We start from the raw sequence: 22478 nt of genomic DNA, 5'->3' as shown, positions 1-22478 counted from the left end.
AAAAAGTGGTGCTAACGTTAAAAATAACCGCCACTTGTTTCAAATTTTCTTGCTGTGGTTTTCACACCTGATGGTGATTGCTTGTGTTGCAGTCGAAACGTCGTGAGAAATTTATTGTTTTATTTTTTTTATTGTTTCCCTTCTACGTGGTGACTTTACCGAAAGAACCAAGAATATGAATCCCTGCAGTCACGAAAGCTTTAAATAAAAAATCTTACATCTAATCTCAGATGAGGTCAAGCGCCAATTCACAAGGTGACTCGGCACTTGACCCGCCAACAGGCATGAGTCTGCCAGTCGCGGGCGATGATTACTGCCACGTGTAATCACCAACTGAGTAATCGCCTGGAATATTTGCTCAATATGCTCATCAGTTCTAAGAAGCTAAGCTGGTATTTGGGCCTGGCTAGTGCTTCCACGCGTGACCGCCATGCATAACACGTGCTGGAGGCCGCAGAGCTCCGTGATGAGCAGCAGTGGGAGAGGTGTAGCAACATCAAATTGTTATACTGCGCTTCCATGCTCACACGTCTAAGCTCCCCGACTTCGTCAACCGACGTTGACCGGCGTGGTGAAGTATGGTCAAATCACCCCCCCCCCCCCACCACAGCCCGCCTGGCCAATGGGGAGGCCCTCATCCAGCAGCGGAGTGACGAGACGGCCGAATGTGCGCACGGGGTTCAAGCACTGCTCCGAAGTCGACTCGGGTTTGTGAACGTCAGGTGGAGAGGCCCTGTGGGGGGGCGAGCGCTCGGCACGGTCAGCGGTGTCGGTGGAGCCGGCTTTGTGTGCGGCGGCAACGACGTCAATAACCGGACGACGCGTCCTGTTCAACCAGATCTGTTGCCGCCGTGTGAAAAATAAAGTCGCTTTTAAAAACTTCCTGTCTACCGCAAGGTACTCTGGGAATGCGCGATCTGAGAAGCGTTGCGTGACGAGGAATGTGAGAAGTGCTTTCACGTGGAGGACAGGGATGTGCGGGTGCCACAGTGGCGAGATGTTAACTATCTCGCGTGGTACAGAGAAGGTCACTGGTTCCATCCCCAAGCCTGGCACCTGTGTATTTGGAGTTTGCCTGTTTCTCCCCCGTGGGCACGTGGATTTCTCTCCGTTTCCACATTTAGAAACATGCATTTGGAGTATTTGGCTGAGGAAAAATGAAATCCACATCATAAGTTAATTCACTGAGCTATGATTTGTGGCCAGGCCACTTCTGAAAAAGAGCTGTGTAGCTCAGTGGGCCTTGCCTGGCATGATTTGCCACAAGTACTGTGTGTGGTGGTTAATGCAGACTTGATGCCTTGCAAAATGTTTCTATTTTTAAACCTCCTGTTTAATTTCCCAGAAAGGGTTAAAACCTTTTCTTATTTTTAATTATGTAAAAAAAACATCTTTAAAATATCAACGAAGGAGAGGTATCGTCCGCTTGCTTTGTGTTGTGCAGCGATAGCTGGCCAGACAAGCGAGCGACCGTTAGCGAGGAGCCGACCTTGTGGGCAATGGGGTCAAAGTTGAGAGGGCGGGAGCCGGGCAGCAGCACCTCCTCCTCCAGCAACGTCTCCTCCAGCGGCCGCGGCGAGGGCACGGTGCCGGCGTCGTCGCTGCGGGCAGGCGCCTCGTACGAGTTCACCACCCGCCACTCCTTGGTTGCCTGCGCACGGCCCCCCCCGCGGGCGTAAAGAACGCGACCGGAGCGAGGAGGGTCGGCGGGGACGCGCGCACGCCAGACGCACGAGCGAGAGAACGAGACGAGCGGAAAGAGTTGAGCCGGCGTGACCAGAAGGAGGGCGAAGACGTGCCGCCAGGGCATGATGGCCGCACCGAGGAGTCCCCTGACAAGGAGGGAAAGGTGGCAATATCGGGGACACGTGCAACGGGCACCAAGCGGAGGCCGTGGGGGGGGGGGGAAGCTCGCCTCCGAGTCGGAGAAGAAGTTGTAGAGGAGAACGTCGTCAAACTCCAGCCCCTTGGCCTCGTAGACGGTGAGCACCAGGCCCAGGCTCAGCTCCTCTGGGAGCTGCTCCTTGGCTTTCTCATTACAAACCAGGATCACCTGTCGCGCGCAAGAGGCAAAGGTACCCCCTGTAGCGGCACCACGCAAGACTATTGGGGCGAGTGGCTCTGCTGAGCACGAGGGGGGTGGTGGTGGTGGCCAGCACCACGCCCGGCCGCCTTTGTTTCCCAAGCGCTGAAGTTTACATGCCGCACAAGATGGTCCTTTAAGGCTGAATCGACCAGTAATGGAACCCAGGTTTCCGGCTGATATCCACTACACCATGCGTGTTTACCTGTGTAATGACTCGCGTGTAAGGGGGCATACGTGCACACTCACAAGCAGGCGATAACAATGCGCTACGTGTAGACGAGCCCTAACCTGCACCGAGCACTCCTTACGCTCGAGTACGGGCTCGGCTTGGAACTGCGAGGCTACATCTGAACACTAGCACGGTTGGTTACGTACGGAGGCGAAAGAAGTTCAACGTACGTTACATCCAGAGGTATCTCGGTAACAAATCGTTCGGGCCCATTTCTCAAACGAGGGTGCCATGCGCTTCGTACGCGAGTGGAAAGCTAAGACACGTACAAACCGCTGTTGCTAACTGGTAACTGATCCGATAACCGGCTTGAGCAACGATTACCGGTTATGAAAGTCTAGGAAACGGCAACCGATTCCAGTGGAACTTTTAAGTAACGAATGCACCGATTGGCGCACACGCGGACGTACAAACCTCACGGCGGCCTAGATCACCCCTCGGTTACATTTGTCCTAGTTACTGGGTCGAAAAGAGATAGAGGGGCAAGCCCTGCAATTGATTTATTGCTCATGCCACTTCCGGAAGAAGGGCTTCCAATAGAGGGTATCTGGCATTGTCTCCTAAGCTAACGTCTTGGAAGGAGGAGGCGTACCCTCACTTGATCCCACCACGCGTAACCTGCCAGTCGACTGCGGTGCGCCCGTGTGTATTGCAGAGTGGATAGTGGGGGAGGGGAGGGATTTGAAAAACCTGCTCCATTGTTGCAGCTGCTGTGCCCCGGAATCAACGACCGCTGGATTGCAAGTCCAGCGTGCTGCCTATGACACCCACCGCGGCAGGCAGCTCCCTTCGTTCCCGAGTTTAAAAGGTTACGTTTACTGCTGCAGATATCTACACGTGCCGAAAACCGGTTCAGACCGCTTTATACCGGTTTCATACCGGTTTCCACCAGGTTGTACACGGATTACAGATGACAAAAAAAACAAAGCCGACCTCCGCCGCCCAATGGCAAACAAACCTGGTGCGCCCCGAACTCTATGGGCTGGGCGCGGCGCTGGTGGCCTCGCAGCAGGATGGCCAGGTCCTCGGAGCTGCACGAGTCGAGCAGGACGGGCAGCGGCCCCGCGAACAGCCCCTGGTCCCGTGGCAGCCAGTCCAGCGACTCGGGGAAGAAGTGCTGGAGCAGGTCCACGACGCTGGAGGCGAACGCCAGGATGCCTGGCGCGAAGGGACGCGGGGGGCACGTGGGAGAGGAAGGACCGGCGGTGGTTACGTGGTGGGGGGGGATCGTGCGGAGGCCGCGTGTTAACGGACCAAGTGTTTAAACTCGTGGTCCCGACCTGAGAAGAAGGCGCGGCTTGACTTTGCGCCGAGGTTGTCGCGTTTTTAATAGCATTACGAGAACCGGCGATACTCAGCAGCAGTAACTAATTGGCACGTTTTGATTACGTGACAAACCTTACCAATTTGCTGTGTTGGGTGGTGGTGGGTTTAATGACGCATTTTCACATTTACGCAATCTAATAATGGTTGCGAAAAGCCTCCATGTTAAACTATCTGCTGCAGGCTTCACCGTTCAATGAGCCCGACTAGTTTTGCTCCCGGCTGCATTCACGGAAGGGCGGCGGTGTACGGCAAAAAAGGGCCCTTCCCCAATAACCACAGCGGATTCATTAGATGCCGGTTCAGAGCCCGAGTCCAACCAGCTCGCTCAAGCCGACTCTGCCACACGGAGCCAAGGAGAGTCACCGAACACGGGCGGACGCCCCCCCCAACGCAAGGGCGCGTACCTCGCGCCGGGGACATCCGCAGACCCGGACCTCGGTGGCAGCGACGGCGGCTCGGCGTGCCACCCGCCTGCCCCCCCCCCCCCCGCCCAGGCGCAGGCCTGCACGTGTTCGCAGGCGCTCACCCGAGTGCGAGCGGTAGTTCTGGCAGAGCTCGTACAGACGCTTGGGCTTGCGCACGTCGATGCGCGAGCGACGCGCCGCGCCGCCGCCGCCGCCGCCGCTTGGCGGGAGGCTGGCGAAGTGGAAGAGCGAACGCAGCTCGCTGAAACGGAACGCCACGCCGCGCACGATGCTCTGGGCCGTGTCCCCCGTGAGGAACATGGCGTTGGGGTCGGCGCAGCAGCGCATGAGCAACGCCAGCTCGGCCTGCGCACGGGACACGGTGGAGTGGTGGTGGGTGGAGGGGGCAAAGGGGGGGCGGCGGTCGCAGGTGACGGCGCTCGGTCAGTCGGCACCTACTTTGCCGTCGTCTCTCCACCGTCAACGTCCTCCCGCTGCTGGGCAAACGCCTCCCGGCGGTGTCGGCGGCTCTTCGCCGTCGCTTCTCCGAATCGCGTCGTCTGTCTACACCGCTTTCTCCTTCCTTGGAACCTCTACTCCGCCGTTAGTCTCGCCCGTCAGTCCCCCGACGTCCTAGCCGGATGTCCCGGCCCAGGGTCTATCTCAGCGTTTTTATTTTGTGGGAGACGTTTGTTCTGCTCTTTTTGATTCCCAAGTGTTGCTTCACACTTTGGCCCGTCGCTCCTGGTTATTTTCACCAATGGCGTGCTGTACACCTCCCTAACCTTGCTATTTAGTTATGGACCCGGTTAATGCTCTGTGGGTCACCGTGGTGAAATACAAGAATCCACACGTGCGCAATGCAGTTTAACACGTCACGTAGGCTTTCGCAACCAATATCATCCGTAATAGAGGTTTTTGGGTTAAATCGCGTAAATATATAAATGTGTCGTCAAAACAGCCAACTAGTAAGGATTGTCACGTAAACAGAACGTGGCCAATTCATCACTAGTACAGCACTAGTGTGTAGTGTCATGTATAGTAGTGTAGTGTATAATGTAGTGTATAGTGTAGTGTATAGTAGTGTATAGTGTAGTGTATAGTGTAGTGTATAGTAGTGTAGTGTATAGTGTTGTGTACTAGTACAGCACACCGGTTGTGCGTTGGAGAGCCAAGCCACAACATTTACAGTCTGAGTACCGTGACGTTTCGCCAGTAATTACAATTAGCTTCATCAGGCAACAGCCAGATATGTGGAAAAGTCTTACTGTTCCGTTCCTTATATAGAGGCATAGATGTGTTGACCACGCAGCTGGGCTCTTGCACAATTGACGGGGGGGGGGGGGGGGGATTACTGAGGCAACGTACATTATGCATGTGCATTATGCGAGGCCTTTGAACTTGTCCTTCCTCTTTATTATTCATTGTTTATTAAAATAGCCCTACCAATGGCAATCCCTATTGAAGTACGCTGCTCTTTGTAGGCACGCATTTAAATAACGTGTTATTTGATGATTCGCTAACCACGCAGCACTAAGGCAGTAGCGAATCATCAAGCTCGTCCCTTGGTGTGGACCAATCAGTTTCAAGGACAATGCCACATATATTATCATAGTGTGTGTTTTTTGTTTGCATTTTGACTGCAGGTATTGTGGTTAATGCAGTAACATTAATCCTTGTAAAAAGGTTTCAGTTTTGTTGCCAGAAAAAAAAGGGGAAAACCCTATTATTTTATTTTGGTACTGGCAAAGGAGGTCTAATGATGTAAATTCTGATCTCGTCCGAAATTCTTATCTAGGTACCAATTTTCATAATTTTTCAGATGCATCCAAAAATCAGGAACACATCTCCAAATGTGCCCTGAGATCTGGAGATCTGTAAAAAAAAGAGCTTTATAGTTCATATTCTTGGTTCTTTCGGTAAAGTCCTTTCATTTCGGGTCTTAATTGATTGTTCACGCTTACGGTGGCTTTCAGACCGCATCCATTATTTTCGTCTCCCCCCTCCTCTTTTCCAAACATAGATGGACTCGTCCATCTGAACAAACTTGTCAAATCGCTCTGCGTGGTGCTGACGTTAAGAAAAAAACGCCACTTTTTTCAAATTTTCTTGCTGTGGTTTTCACACCTGATGATGATTGCTTGTGTTGCAGTCGAAACGTTGTGATGGTTTTATTTTTATTATTTTATCGTTTCCCTTCAACGTGGTGACTTTATCGAAAGAACCAAGAATATGAATCCCTGCAGTCACGAAAGCTTTAAATCAAAATTTAGCTTCATAGCTCATCGGATTCCTCCAATGCAAATAAACGTTCCGATTCCGACGACTTAACGCGTGCACCGGCACGGTTGATTTTGCACCTGCGTGAAGTCCTGGATCTCGTCCCCGTAGAGCTCATGTATTGACCAAGGCGTGACCTCGAGCCGGCAGAGGCGAGAGTAGATGTGGAACACCAGGTCCTCCTCGTCAAAGAAGCACCTCTGGGACTTGACGTGCTGGTAGGCGCGGAACAGCCGATGCACCTCGCCACGGTCCCCGGTGAAGTTTGGCGCCCGCTTCCGGCCCAGCTCCTCGTAGTGCTCCAAACCGAGGACCCCGTTGGGGCTCTGGAGGGCCTCCACGGAGCCCTTTACGAAAGACTTGATCTCCATCCACACCGTGGCAGGGTTATACGGGCTCTTCCCCTTCACCATGGCGGGCCAGATGTCGCTCGTGAACACTTCGTACGTCACGAACTTCCTGGGGTCCTCTTTTTTGGATTCGTGAAGTTTGCCGATGTCCGCCCGGTGGTCTTCCTCGTCGTCAGGATCCTCTTCCATCGCGTCTTCTGTGTCGCCGAGGCCCAAAATGTCGTCGTCCATGGACCACCCGCGGACGGCTTCCTTTAAGCTCCCGTCTCCGTTCCTGGCAAAGAATGGGTTCGCGAGCGACGCGTCGAGCAGCAGGAGGAGTTGTCGCGAGTTCAAGAAGAGCGGAAAGTTCTCGTCTTTGACGTCCTGGAGCCTGTACACGCCGCTGATGTCAACGGGCGAGTAGTGCCGGGTGCCGGCGGTAGATTTGGACAGTTCCACAAAGTTCCTTTGCGCCTCTCGAGACAGCACGTGGTTCTTGGTGACAAACAGCTGATGAAGATGTTCACAAATTGGAGCGGCGCCTCCCTCGGGCTGGTGACTTGCGAGCCGTGCGGCACCGAGCTCGGCCGCAGGTTCCAAGAAATCATTTCCTCGGTCGACGTCGAAAAGCTCTGAAGCATGGAGGCAAGCTTCTCGTTCCGGCTCGCGCGTTCCCTTTCGGCCGGTATCACCCACACAGCCGTTCTTCACGGGGCAGTCAAACGCAACGTCCTCCCCGACTCCCGCGTCGTCCGGCAACGGAGGCGGCGGAAGCGCGGCCTTCGGGATCCACGGCTCTCCCCGGAGCGCGGTCGTCTGCCAATACCTGTCGAACGTGTTCCACAGCCGGTACATCAGGCACGTGGTCTTGCCGGTGCCCGAGCGGCCAACGAGGATGATGGCTTCCGAGGGCATGGGGTTCAGGTTGATGACCGCGTGCTCCAGCTCTCCCACGCGGAACGGGTATTCGATCGTCTGCTCGGGGCAGCGCAGGACGTTGAGCGCCACGGTCGTGCCGAAGGTGTGGAACTTCTCGATGTTGTACTCGTTCTCCGTCGTGCTCGCCGGAGGAAAGTAATCCCGGGCTTCCGCCGACACGGGCCGGGCACCGGCGGAGCCGCCCGCCTTGACGAAGAGCAGCGGGTACCTCCGCCGCACGTTCTGCTGCGAGGGGAACGATGCTCGCTCGATGCCCTTCAGCTTGCGGCGGAGCGAGCAGGACGTCCCACGGTCGCAGGAGGAAATGATCCTCTTTATTCTGTGGTCGAGTTGCTTGTGATCAAGGACAATGTCCCAAATGCGGATGATCTCGCTGTAGACTTCTCCAGTCGTCTCTCCTCCCGAAGCAGACTCTTCGGAGCCGGTGATTTTCTCGGGCTTGGCACTGCAACGTGGCGAAAAGTCGATCGCCAATTCCCAAAGCAGCCTGGCGGCCCTGTCTACCCTGGCCTCAAACAGCCTGATCTCGCTGGACTCGGCGACGCCTTTCACTTTCTTGATGCGGTGAAGGTGCCAGTCACCGTTGCCCAGCGAGTAAATCACCCTCACGATATTCCTCCTCGCGGCGCGCGGGAGGCTCTTGTCGTTGAGGGTTCTGAGGGCGTCGCGAGTGCACTCGATTTCCCAGGTCAGCGATTCAAAGTCAGGGCCCGCCGTGCCGTCGTCACCGTCGTCGTCGCCGTCCCCGACACCGTCCTCGTCGCGGGCGTCTTCGCCGTCGGACAAACCGTCCGCTTCGTCGGGCGCGTCCGGAGGGCCGCCGCCGCCGCCGCCGCCGGCTTGGCGTTCGGCGACGCTCGGGGGCGGCTCGGCGGCCGTCGGCGCGGGAGACGCCGGCTCCGCGGATCTCGCCGCCCGCGTCTCCGCGGGGTCGTACTCCTCGATGAGCCCTTCGATTTCTCGGGCCAAGGCGTCTCGGGCCAAACTGACCGCATCCTCCTTCGCGGCGTCCACTTTTTCCACGTCGCCGTCGTCGCCGTCGTCGTCCTCCCCCGCCTCCTCGACCGTTTCGCCCACGGGATCGGAGGCGAGCGCCTCGGGCCCGGCCGCCCTCCTGCGCTCCGGCGGGCGCCTGCGTCTCCCGCCGTCGCGTCCGCTCCCGCCGCCGCCGCCGCCGCCGCCTTTCTGCTCGCGGGCGAGGCTGTTCCACGTCCGCACGCGGGGGTCTTTCGGCCCGACGCCCCAGAACGCGCGCCTCCCCGCCTTGTTGCGGCACGCGCCGTCGACGCGGCACGCGGCGAGCAGGCGCAGTATCTCGTCGTGGCGCTTCGAGGGCGGCGAAGAGAAGACGAGGTGCAGCAGGGAGTTGCCGCCCGCGTCCCTCGCGTTGACGTTCGGGGCTTTCTCCAAGAGCAGCTTCAGGACGCGCAGCCCCTCTTCGTCTGGCGACAGATAAAAAAACACGGCGCAAAGCGATAAGCAGCTCCAGAGAAACGCGGCTCTCTGCGCCAATCGCCCGGAGGCGCGCCTCCCGACCCTGTCGGTTCTCGCGAGCTAAGCAGGCGCCGAGCCCGCGACGTGGCCCGGGTGGCGAACCGACGTGCCGGCCAGTTTGCCCGTAGACGGCCGCTCACCGCCACGTGGCGGAGTTAGACTGATGGCCTTAATCTTAGTTGTCTTGTGGTTGTTGTTGTTGTTATTTGACTTGCATCCCACTGGGATTTTTGCACACAGCGTTGGTGTACGGTGCTATTTCAGGAATATTTTGATATTTTTGTTCCTGAATTTTCTGTTTGCACAGTCAACACAAAGTCACTTTAAGATGTTTTCTTGTTCATGTTTTTTGTTTGTTGCGGTTGCACCCGATTCAAGAGCCGAATGGCTCACAGGGCTATACCAAATAAATGAACTATGAACTAACTATGAACTATGTACTGTAATAAAGAAGTTGCCTATCCAAAGTGTCTCCAGAACCCACCACACATAACGGCGCAAAATTAATTAAACATACGTGCAATACAATAGCACCCCTGGGTTAACACACACTCTTACGCGTTTCCCACTTGCGCACCTCGAAGAATCACCGCGCACTTCTTGCTACTTACCATCAATGCCCTTGTGAAGGATGAGGATCATCGCGGCGTGCAAGGGGTTGGCGCCGATGGAGGCGGGCTTCGCGCCGTGGCTGAGGAGCCACGTGACCATAACGGCGATCCACTTCTCTTGACCCGGGGCCAGCAGCTGTGGCAAGATGACACTGGTCAAAAAGTACACAGGAGGGCCCTCCACACGCCAGTTCACCACGGGTCTCCTCCCTTGAAACCGTTCTTGCTTAGGTTAAGTCAAAAGTGATTTGCCTACCCCAAATTAGTTGAAGCGGTGCTCATCTGCTGTTTCACGGCCCTAGCCAGCGGTGTAAACTCTGCGTTTCTACGGTGGGAGGGCGAGTCGATCCACACGCCAACTGCCGCTGACATCCTCACAAAGTGGTTGCTCATTTTAAAGTTTTGATTTAAAGCTTTCGTGACTGCAGAGAGAGATTCATATTCTTGGTTCTTTCGGTAAAGTCACCACCACGTAGAAGGGAAACAATAAAATACGTGACTTTACCGAAAGAACCAAAGAAGATGAATCATTGCAGTCACGAAAGCTTTAAATCGAAATAAAATTCTCACGACGTTTCGACTGCAACACAAGAAGCAATCATCATCAGGTGTGAAAACCACAGCAAGAATTTTTTTTTTCAAATTTTCTTGCTGTGGTTTTCACAGCTGATGATGATTGCTTTGTTATCAAACGGTTGAGGGGTGATGATGATGATGGGTGAAGTGAACTCCCAACCAGGATTAGAACTCACAGCCCTCTAACTGGGAGCCGTTTGCTCTGCCACTGAGCCACCCGGCAGGTTGCTTAGATCACAATCACCGCCTAATAAGACACGGATGAGAAACGCAGAGAGCCGCTGGGAAAACACCGGAAAATAAAAGCTGGAAATTACGCAAAAAATCACGGCGAGACATCCGTTGGAATGCACCGAGAGACAGGGAGAGGGAACAACGTCGATTAGAGAATAATCACGCGTTAGAGGCTGCTGTATATTTGACTTTTCCAAAAAAGAATTTAAAAAATGCGATCTTGTCTGTCCCTTGTAGACATTTGTGTGTTATCTTTGAGTTCCAAGAGTTAAAAAAAACAGATGCAGAAAAAAATAAATTAGCACAGTAGTTGGAAATCGAACAGGCTTGGTGGCTTGGAATGATAACAAGTTCACGTGAACCTGGGAAACTCCTTCCTCGAGCACAGGCATCACCAGAGAGGCCATACCCTGCTGTTTGAACTGTGCCCAAGACAGGGAACTGGCCACACTCAGTATCTGAACATTAATTTAGAATACATCCTGGTGATTGGAGTCGAAACGTTGATAATGACAGCCACCGCATATGAATATTCTTGATCATGGTATTAAACTTAACTTTGACGAGGACATACGACTACTATTTTGCATGACCTTATGAACAATCACCGACAGGTTGAGTCAGCCTACAGTGCGAATGCACTAGTGGCCACGGAAGGTAATGACAAGGGTATCAGTTATGAGTGTGAAGGGACTGGTGGCTACAGGAGGTAATGACAGGGGTATCAGTTGTGAGTGTGAAGGGACTGGTGGCTACGGGAGGTAATGACAGGGGTATCAGTTGTGAGTGTGAAGGGACTGGTGGCTACAGGAGGTAATGACAGGGGTATCAGTTGTGAGTGTGAAGGGACTGGTGGCTACGGGAGGTAATGACAGGGGTATCAGTTGTGAGTGTGAAGGGACTGGTGGCTACGGGAGGTAATGGCAGGGGTATCAGTTGTGAGTGTGAAGGGACTGGTGGCTACAGGAGGTAAGGACAGTGGTATCAGTTGTGAGTGTGAAGGGACTGGTGGCTACAGGAGATAATGACAGGGGTATCAGTTATGAGTGTGAAGGGACTGGTGGCTACGGGAGGTAATGACAGGGGTATCAGTTGTGAGTGTGAAGGGACTGGTGGCTACGGGAGGTAACGACAGTAGTATCAGTTGTGAGTGTGAAGGGACTGGTGGCTACAGGAGATAATGACAGGGGTATCAGTTATGAGTGTGAAGGGACTGGTGGCTACGGGAGGTAACGACAGGGGTATCAGTTGTGAGTGTGAAGGGACTGGTGGCTACGGGAGGTAACGACAGGGGGAGTCAGCTGTGAGTGTGAAGGGACTGGTGGCTACGGGAGGTAATGACAGGGGTATCCGTTGTGAGTGTGAAGGGACTGGTGGCTACGGGAGGTAACGACAGGGGTATCAGTTGTGAGTGTGAAGGGACTGGTGGCTACAGGAGGTAACGACAGTGGTATCAGTTGTGAGTGTGAAGGGACTGGTGGCTACAGGAGATAATGACAGGGGTATCAGTTATGAGTGTGAAGGGACTGGTGGCTACGGGAGATAATGACAGGGGTATCAGTTGTGAGTGTGAAGGGACTGGTGGCTACGGGAGGTAACGACAGGGGTATCAGTTGTGAGTGTGAAGGGACTGGTGGCTACGGGAGGTAACGACAGGGGGAGTCAGCTGTGAGTGTGAAGGGACTGGTGGCTACGGGAGGTAATGACAGGGGTATCCGTTGTGAGTGTGAAGGGACTGGTGGCTACGGGAGGTAACGACAGGGGTATCAGTTGTGAGTGTGAAGGGACTGGTGGCTACAGGAGGTAACGACAGTGGTATCAGTTGTGAGTGTGAAAGGACTGGTGGCTACAGGAGATAATGACAGGGGTATCAGTTATGAGTGTGAAGGGACTGGTGGCTACAGGAGATAATGACAGGGGTATCAGTTATGAGTGTGAAGGGACTGGTGGCTACGGGAGGTAATGACAGGGGTATGACCAGAAACATTCTACGGCCACATCGCAAACTCATCGACCCACCTGAAAGAGGGAGTAGAGACTCACTAATGACGCCGGCTCCACTCCCACCACAGAATTTAGGGGTCGGAGGTCATCGGGCGTACACGCCACTATGTACATCTCCTGTTATTTGCACACCGGACACAAATAAAAACCAACATCACCCACACACGTTCCACGACATGAGGGCTATCCCCCCCCCCCCCCCAAGCATTAACGTCAGCCAGGTTAAAACCAGCACGAGTCGTTGGAAAACACCGCCGTTAATTCGAACAGGGCACGATCACTACGGGAACTGCGCGTGCATCGAACGGATCGCGCAACATTAAAACGCCGCTCGTTGAGCATTCGCGCGCGTCCAAGACGGCGCGAACGCTGCGCGTGCCAATTCACACGCGCCAAGCTGACGGCAGAACGGAGCGCCGTAAAACCCCCGTCGTTGTGCCGTACGATGCTCCAGGGTGCCCGCAAACGTCGCCTTGCTCTCAGCAGACGCGTGACACGATCCCACGAGGCCGAGCGGGAGATGCCGCCGCGCCCGTAGGGGCATCAGACACGACTGGCGTGCGCGACTCGCGGTCGGCCGCACGTGCCTTCCAGAGGCCCTGCTCTGCCATCTCGCGCAGCAGCTGTTGCCACACTTTCTCCGTGTGCAGCAGCGGTTCTTCTTGAAGCATGCGGAGAACCCCTACGAACAGGCTCTTGTTGTCGGTCTTGCCTGCGGCCAACACAGACAGAAAGGCCACCAAGTCAAGCGTGGGAGCATACGTAAAAGACAAAAACGTAGCAATGTCACACCGTAGGGTGTAAAAACGAAGGGAACATTTACGTGAAAAAAACTTACCATTTGTGTGTGCGCGTGTGTGCGCGTGTGTAAACGTGCATCAGCTGCTGGTGAGAAAAGTGGCGTTCGTGTGCGTGTTGATCATACGTCCATGTGTGTGTCAGCTTCGAGTGAGGAATGCGGTGTTCGTGTGTGTGCGTTCCCAATGTGTACAAAATAACAACGCGCACCGTCCACTTACAGAACCTTGAGATGAAATCACATTTAGATGCACGCTACACAGATCCACATTATCTAGGAGGTGACCTCTGTGTCTAAAACCACACGTGCCTAAGAGATCAAATCACATTTAGATGCACGCTACAGAGATCCACATTATTTAGGAGGTGACCTCTGTATCTAAAACCACACGTGCCTAAGAGATCAAATCACATTTAGATGCACGCTACACAGATCCACATTATCTAGGAGGTGACCTCTCTGTGTCTAAAACCACACGTGCCTAAGAGATCAAATCACATTTAGATGCACGCTACACAGATCCACATTATCTAGAAGGTGACCTCTGTATATAAAACCACACGTGCCTAAGAGATCAAATCACATTTAGATGCACGCTACACAAATCCACATCATCTAGGAGGTGACCTCTGTATCTAAAACCACACGTGCCTGTGTTGCGGTAAGTGTGCCCACAAACCGTATGACATTGCGCCTAATGATCCCAAGGCATACTAACGGTTCATGGCCTTGAACATTTCCATGAGGAATTCAACGGTGAGGTTGACGGTGTGGCCAGAGGAGACAAGCAGGACAGCCAGGCCATGTTGCAGCGCAGCGACTGCTTCCTTTGCCTCGCCCAGCCCAGCGAGCGCCGTGCCCAGCTGATAGTAACCCTGCACACAAAGACAAAGATCCCCCCTTGGAGCCTCAACAGACTTTTGGGGAAAGTGCTGTTTTGCAAACCACCTATGAAGACCAGCGTGGCACACGAGGGGGTGGGTGGCCAGCACCATGCTGGGCTGCCCGTGTCTCCCTAAGTTGCGATTATTTACACAATGCACCAGGTACTCATTTGAGGTCGAATCGAACTCGGCGGAAGCCCAGGAACGGTTCGGATAATGGTCACTGGTGTTGGCAATGAGTGTGGGATTGTTTCCTGAAAAAAACTTTCTATGAAATTGCAGTTCATGTGGGTAGGCAAAGAATTTACCTTGTTTTTTACTTTTAATTTTACTGTGCAACACAGTATAGTAATTAATAAATACATACACTATATAGTTTATACAGTACGGTACTGTAAATTGCTCTGTTATGCTAAATTATCACCATTTCTTGAGACTCTTGGGTAGGGCTAGGCCATTTTTCGACTTACGATGGGGGGGTCGTCGTAACGCATCTCCGTCGTGAGTCGGGGACTACCCTGTACACCGGGGCAAGGGCCCAGGACAAGTGTGGATATCTCTCACGACAGTTTTAACTGTGGGTGGACGTTGAACACAGGTGGTGGGGTCGTTAAGAGCAACGCGCTAAACCGCTGAGACGCTTACTCCACACGTAACACGATCGCCTTCGCCGGGGCTGTGCCAGCCTTAGAGAAGGTGCTTGGTCGGAGCACGTGCACCAACAGCATATGCAGGTTATCTAGGAAATATTTGATACGTGTCTAGATTTTTGTCTGTCTCTGTGTGTCCCTCCCGTCTCTCTCTCTCTGTGTGTGTGTGTGTGGCTGTGTTTCCCTCAACTCCCCGTCTGCGTGACATCCCACATTGCTGTTGAGTGGGCCTATCTCTCCCTGGGGGCTGTAAAACAAATTCCGTTGGGGGGGGGCACATGATGGCACAACTTCCAAATGCATTTGAAAAGCAGTTGGCAATGCCAAAAGGATTATACCAAATATGAATTAACGTAGCATCTGACCAGCTTACATATTTACACAGACGACAATTCGCGTTGTTGACTATGATGATGACTCGTGCAAAGGTGTGGCTTGCCGCCTGCAATGAATACCTTGCACCATTGCCGGTCAGCGTCGATGGACTTGCACGACATGGTCACAGCATCTTCGAATCTCCCCAACTTGACGTAAGTCATGGCCATGTTGCAGAAGAGCAGGGAAACAACTCTGCCAGGAGTCACACGTCAGCTGTCGCTTAATGCCACGACTCGGGGTTTGTTTCACTGAAATCCACTCGCAGCGATTAATGAATGAATGTCATGATTTACAGCAAAGGTCTCTAGTTTTTTTTTTTAAAGGGCATTTACTGCCAATGCAACAGTTCATCCCACGAAAGCACAAACACCTCCTGGCATAGGCCTGGCCTACAAGGGGAAGCATTATCACCCGTTATTACATCTCGGACCCAGCTGATGCCTGTCTCTATGTGTAGTGGTTGGTGGCACTGTGCCATGAACTCAGTTACCCGGGTTCGATTCCCAGTCACGGCCACCACCAGTGACGATTATCTGAACCGGTCCTGGGCCTCTCCTAGGTCGACTCAGCCTCAAATGAGTACCTGGTGTGGTGTGTAGTAAACATCGCCACTGGGGAGACAAAGGCGGTCGGGCGTGGTGCTGGCCACCCACCCCCTCTTGTGCGGTGCCGGCTTCGTAGGTGCTCGCTAACAGCACTTGCCACTACAGTCTGCTAAGGCTACACGGGGGATCTTTGCCTTTGTATTTTGTCTTGCTGTCTCTCCTGTATCTCTGTATTCCTTTGTCTACCCTCGGTGCCTGTCTCTATTGGTAGTTCTCTTCACTTTAAGTTAATTTCACGAGTTATTTACTGTGGGTACTTTATTTAATGCAATTACACTTTGATTGTTTTTGGTCTCAGCCAAGAATGATCGGTACAAGTCTAGGCCTAGCCTAATGCATGGTAAATAAACAGTCAAAAGTGACTACTTTCTGTTAAAACAATTACTATTAAAATGTTTCGTGGTATTCATAAACAAGACGGAAGCTTGTGTTGCCTCCGAAACGTCGCGATTTCATTTTTAGTCGTTTTCATTATTTTACTTTTTTACCTAACGTGGGACTTTACCGCAAAAAAACAAAGAGCACGAATCCTTGCAGTCACGGAAAGCTTCAAATCAAATTCTAGATTTGAAGCTTTCGTGACTGCAAGGATTCATAACTCTTTTGGTTTCATTCGGTAAAGTCGCGTAGATAAAACGAAATAAGACAAAACAATTAAATCACGGACGTTTCGGAGGCAACACGAGCTTCCGTCTTCGGGTGTAAAAGTCAACGCAGAATATCTGTGTCGGGAGCACAGTTTAGAGACGACCTGGATTATATATACACAGGTTAAGGGAGGGGCTGGGATAAGTTACCCCTTTGATAGCGATCAAAGGAGCACTTGCCCTGAAACGTGAAGCAGGCGTCTTCTTTGGTTCTTTCGGTAAAGTCACGTAGAATGAGAATAAAATAATAAATTGATAAAATAAAATAACACAATAAAATTCTCACGACGTTTCGGCCACAACACAAGCGGCCTTCATCAGGTGAAGGGACGAGACTGTCTGGTAGGACAGCGCTGGAGTGAAAGAGCCACGTTCAGATCACGACTTTTAAGCTGTGTGAGAGGAAACAAAGCGCCCTCAACTTTAGCACCACGGATAGCTACGGGCCCCGTTCAGACGGACGAGTTCATCCATGGTCGGAACAGAGGAGGGGGAGAGAGACAGCTTAGAGTCGCGGCATCTCTTCAGAAAGGTGAGAGACTCGATTAGTTGAGCCTTCTTATCCCAGGCGGTTGAGGGAAGGGGGGGGTGAGGAGTCAGCAAATCAAAGTTCAAATAAAATCCCGACTCGGGATGGTTGCGCAACAAGCGCCGAGTCTCCATCGCACAACGCACAGCAGCTGCTACCTCGCGACCGCGTTCCTTGACCCTGTAACAATCTCACGTTGTGACCTCCAGCCGATCAGCGCCACCACATTGATTATTCTTCTTTGGTTCTTTCGGTAAAGTCACCACCGTCACCACGTAGAATGAGAATGAAATAATAAATTGATAAAATAAAATAACACAATAATAATATTCTAACACGACGTTTCGGCCACAACACAAGCGGCCTTCATCAGGCGAAGGGGACGAGACTGTGTCTGGTAGGACAGCGCTGTAGTGAGAATATTATTATTGTGTTATTTTATTTTATCAATTTATTATTTTATTCTCATTCTACGTGGTGGTGGTGGTGACTTTACCGAAAGAACCAAAGAAGATGAATCCTTGCAGTCACGAAAGCTTCAAATCGAAATTTAACCACGTTGATTATTATTATTGTCAACGCCGGGGCAATCCCGTGACGACGTACGCGTGTGACCAAGCTGAGATGTCACAAATTCCATTTGGAACCTGCCCGTTAGATGTCACGATATGCGTCTGCATTTGACGATACCTGCCGACAGAGGCGGAGTGGCAGAGTTGCAGGGACAGAGCCTCCTCGTAGATTTTGAGGGCTTCAAGGTAGTAGCCCATGTGAAATAAATCCTTCCCCATCCGATTCATTACGATGGAGAGCGCATCCACTTCTTCTACAAATTCAGCCTGCACACATCACCCAACACAACATCAACACATCACCTGCACACATCACCCAACACTACATCAACACATCACCTGCACACAACATCAGCACATCACCGACAAACATCACCCAACACAACATCAACACATCACCTACACACATCACCTGCACACAACATCAGTACATCACCTGCACACATCACCCAACACTACATCCGCACATCACCTGCACACAACATCAACACATCACCTACACACATCACCTGCACACATCAGTACATCACCTGCACACATCACCTGCACACATCAGTACATCACCTGCACACAACATCAACACATCACCTGCACACAACATCAGCACATCACCTACACACATCACCCAACACAACATCAACACATCACCTACACACATCACCTGCACACAACATCAGTACATCACCTGCACACATCACCCAACACTACATCAGTACATCACCTACACACATCACCTGCACACAACATCAACACATCACCTGCACACAACATCAGCACATCACCTACACACATCACCCAACACAACATCAACACATCACCTACACACATCACCTGCACACAACATCAGTACATCACCTGCACACATCACCCAACACTACATCAGTACATCACCTACACACATCACCTGCACACAACATCAACACATCACCTACACACATCACCTGCACACAACATCAGTACATCACCTACACACATCACCCAACACTACATCAGTACATCACCTACACACATCACCTGCACACAACATCAGCACATCACCTACACACATCACCTGCACACAACATCAACACATCACCTACACACATCATCCGCACACATCAGTACATCACCTACACACATCACCTGCACACAACATCAGCACATCACCTGCACACATCACCTGCACACATCAGTACATCACCTACACACATCACCAAACACTACATCACCTGCACACATCACCTGCACACATCACCCAACACAACATCACCTGAACACATCACCTACACACATCACCCAACACAACATCAGCACATCACTTGCACACAACAACATCAGCACATCACCTACACACATCAGCACATCACCTGCACACAACATCAACACATCACCTGCACACATCACCTGCACACAACAACACCAGCACACTACATCACCTACACACATCACCTACACACATCACCTACACACATCACCTACACAAATCACCTGCACACTACATCACCTGCACACTACATCACCTGCACACAACATCACCTGCACACTACATCACCTACACACTACATCACCTACACACTACATCACCTACACACTACATCACCTACACACAACATCACCTACACACAACATCACCTACACTACATCACCTGCACACAACATCACCTGCACACAACATCACCTACACACTACATCACCTACACACAACATCACCTACACACATCACCTACACACTACATCACCTACACACAACATCACCTACACTACATCACCTACACACTACATCACCTACACACATCATCACCTGCACACTACATCACCTACACACTACATCACCTACACACTACATCACCTACACACATCACCTACACACTACATCACCTGCACACTACATCACCTACACAATACATCACCTACACACTACATCACCTACACACTACATCACCTGCACACAACATCACCTGCACACTACATCACCTACACACTACATCACCTACACACAACATCACCTGCACACATCACCTGCACACTACATCACCTACACACTACATCACCTGCACACTACATCACCTGCACACTACATCACCTACACACTACATCACCTGCACACAACATCACCTACACACTACATCACCTGCACACAACATCACCTACACACTACATCACCTACACACTACATCACTACACACAACAACATCAGCACATCACCTACACACTACATCACCTACACACTACATCACCTACACACATCACCTGCACACAACACCTGCACACAACATCAACACATCACCTACACACATCACCTACACACATCACCTGCACACAACATCAACACATCACCTGCACACAACATCATCAGCACACATCACCTGCACTACATCACCTACACACATCACCTACACACTACATCACCTACACACAACATCACCTACACACTACATCACCTACACACTACATCACCTACACACATCACCTGCACACAACATCACCTACACACTACATCACCTACACACAACATCACCTACACACTACATCACCTACACACTACATCACCTACACACTACATCGCCTACACACTACATCACCTACACACAACATCACCTACACAACAACATCACCTACACACTACATCACCTACACACTACATCACCTACACACAACAACATCACCTGCACACTACATCACCTACACACTACATCACCTACACACATCACCTACACACAACATCACCTACACACTACATCACCTACACACTACATCACCTACACACATCACCTGCACACAACATCACCTACACACTACATCACCTACACACTACATCACCTACACACTACATCGCCTACACAGTACATCACCTACACACAACATCACCTACATAACAACATCACCTACACACTACATCACCTACACACTACATCACCTACACACATCACCTGCACACTACATCACCTGCACACTACATCACCTACACTACATCACCTGCACACAACATCACCTACACACTACATCACCTGCACACAACATCACCTACACACTACATCACCTACACACTACATCACTACACACAACAACATCAGCACATCACCTACACACTACATCACCTACACACTACATCACCTACACACATCACCTGCACACAACACCTGCACACAACATCAACACATCACCTACACACATCACCTACACACATCACCTGCACACAACATCAACACATCACCTGCACACAACATCATCAGCACACATCACCTGCACTACATCACCTACACACATCACCTACACACTACATCACCTACACACAACATCACCTACACACTACATCACCTACACACTACATCACCTACACACATCACCTGCACACAACATCACCTACACACTACATCACCTACACACAACATCACCTACACACTACATCACCTACACACTACATCACCTACACACTACATCGCCTACACACTACATCACCTACACACAACATCACCTACACAACAACATCACCTACACACTACATCACCTACACACTACATCACCTACACACAACAACATCACCTGCACACTACATCACCTACACACTACATCACCTACACACATCACCTACACACAACATCACCTACACACTACATCACCTACACACTACATCACCTACACACATCACCTGCACACAACATCACCTACACACTACATCACCTACACACTACATCACCTACACACTACATCGCCTACACAGTGCATCACCTACACACAACATCACCTACATAACAACATCACCTACACACTACATCACCTACACACTACATCACCTACACACATCACCTGCACACTACATCACCTACACACATCACCTACACACAACATCACCTACACACAACATCACCTACACAACAACATCACCTACACACTACATCACCTACACACAACATCACCTACACACTACATCACCTACACACTACATCACCTACACACTACATCACCTACACACTACATCACCTACACTACATCACCTACACACTACATCGCCTACACACAACATCACCTACACACAACATCACCTACACACAACATCACCTACACACTACATCACCTACACACTACATCACCTACACACTACATCACCTACACACAACATCACCTACACACAACATCACCTACACACTACATCACCTACACACTACATCACCTACACACTACATTACCTACACACTACATCACCTACACTACATCACCTACACACTACATCGCCTACACACAACATCACCTACACACAACATCACCTACACACAACATCACCTACACACTACATCACCTACACACTACATCACCTACACACAACAACATCACCTGCACACTACATCACCTACACACTACACCTACACACTACATCACCTACACACTACATCACCTACACAATACATCACCTACACACTACATCACCTACACACTACATCACCTGCACACAACATCACCTGCACACTACATCACCTACACACTACATCACCTACACACATCACCTGCACACAACATCACCTGCACACTACATCACCTACACACTACATCACCTGCACACTACATCACCTGCACACTACATCACCTACACACTACATCACCTGCACACAACATCACCTACACACTACATCACCTGCACACAACATCACCTACACACTACATCACCTACACACTACATCACTACACCAAACAACATCAGCACATCACCTACACACTACATCACCTACACACTACATCACCTACACACATCACCTGCACACAACACCTGCACACAACATCAACACATCACCTACACACATCACCTGCACACAACATCAACACATCACCTGCACACAACATCATCAGCACACATCACCTGCACACTACATCACCTACACACATCACCTACACACATCACCTGCACACTACATCACCTACACACAT

The 22478-nt window shown here is 51.4% G+C and overlaps 1 protein-coding gene across 1 annotated transcript in view; it reads right to left on the bottom strand.

The window, feature by feature from the left end:
• Positions 1-22478, bottom strand: part of LOC142915780 (TPR and ankyrin repeat-containing protein 1-like) — a 37814-nt gene that overhangs the window by 14550 nt on the left and 786 nt on the right. The window contains exons 2-11 of the mRNA XM_076061456.1: positions 17698-17846; positions 15304-15418; positions 14033-14189; positions 13103-13227; positions 12531-12632; positions 9702-9837; positions 6406-9038; positions 4168-4411; positions 3274-3473; positions 1490-2053 (exon numbers count right to left, since the gene is read on the bottom strand). Of these exons, the coding sequence (XP_075917571.1) occupies positions 1490-2053; positions 3274-3473; positions 4168-4411; positions 6406-9038; positions 9702-9837; positions 12531-12632; positions 13103-13227; positions 14033-14189; positions 15304-15418; positions 17698-17846 (4425 nt within the window). The remainder of the gene's footprint in view (positions 1-1489; positions 2054-3273; positions 3474-4167; positions 4412-6405; positions 9039-9701; positions 9838-12530; positions 12633-13102; positions 13228-14032; positions 14190-15303; positions 15419-17697; positions 17847-22478) is intronic.

This window comes from Petromyzon marinus, unplaced genomic scaffold, assembly GCF_048934315.1.
Source record: "Petromyzon marinus isolate PM22_M1 ecotype Great Lakes invasive population unplaced genomic scaffold, UKy_Petmar_22M1.pri1.0 PM_G_Scaffold_35, whole genome shotgun sequence".
NCBI classification, from domain to species: domain Eukaryota; kingdom Metazoa; phylum Chordata; class Hyperoartia; order Petromyzontiformes; family Petromyzontidae; genus Petromyzon; species Petromyzon marinus.
The sequence above is the reverse complement of the archived record's forward strand: the minus strand, read 5'-3'. Positions and strand labels throughout refer to the sequence as shown.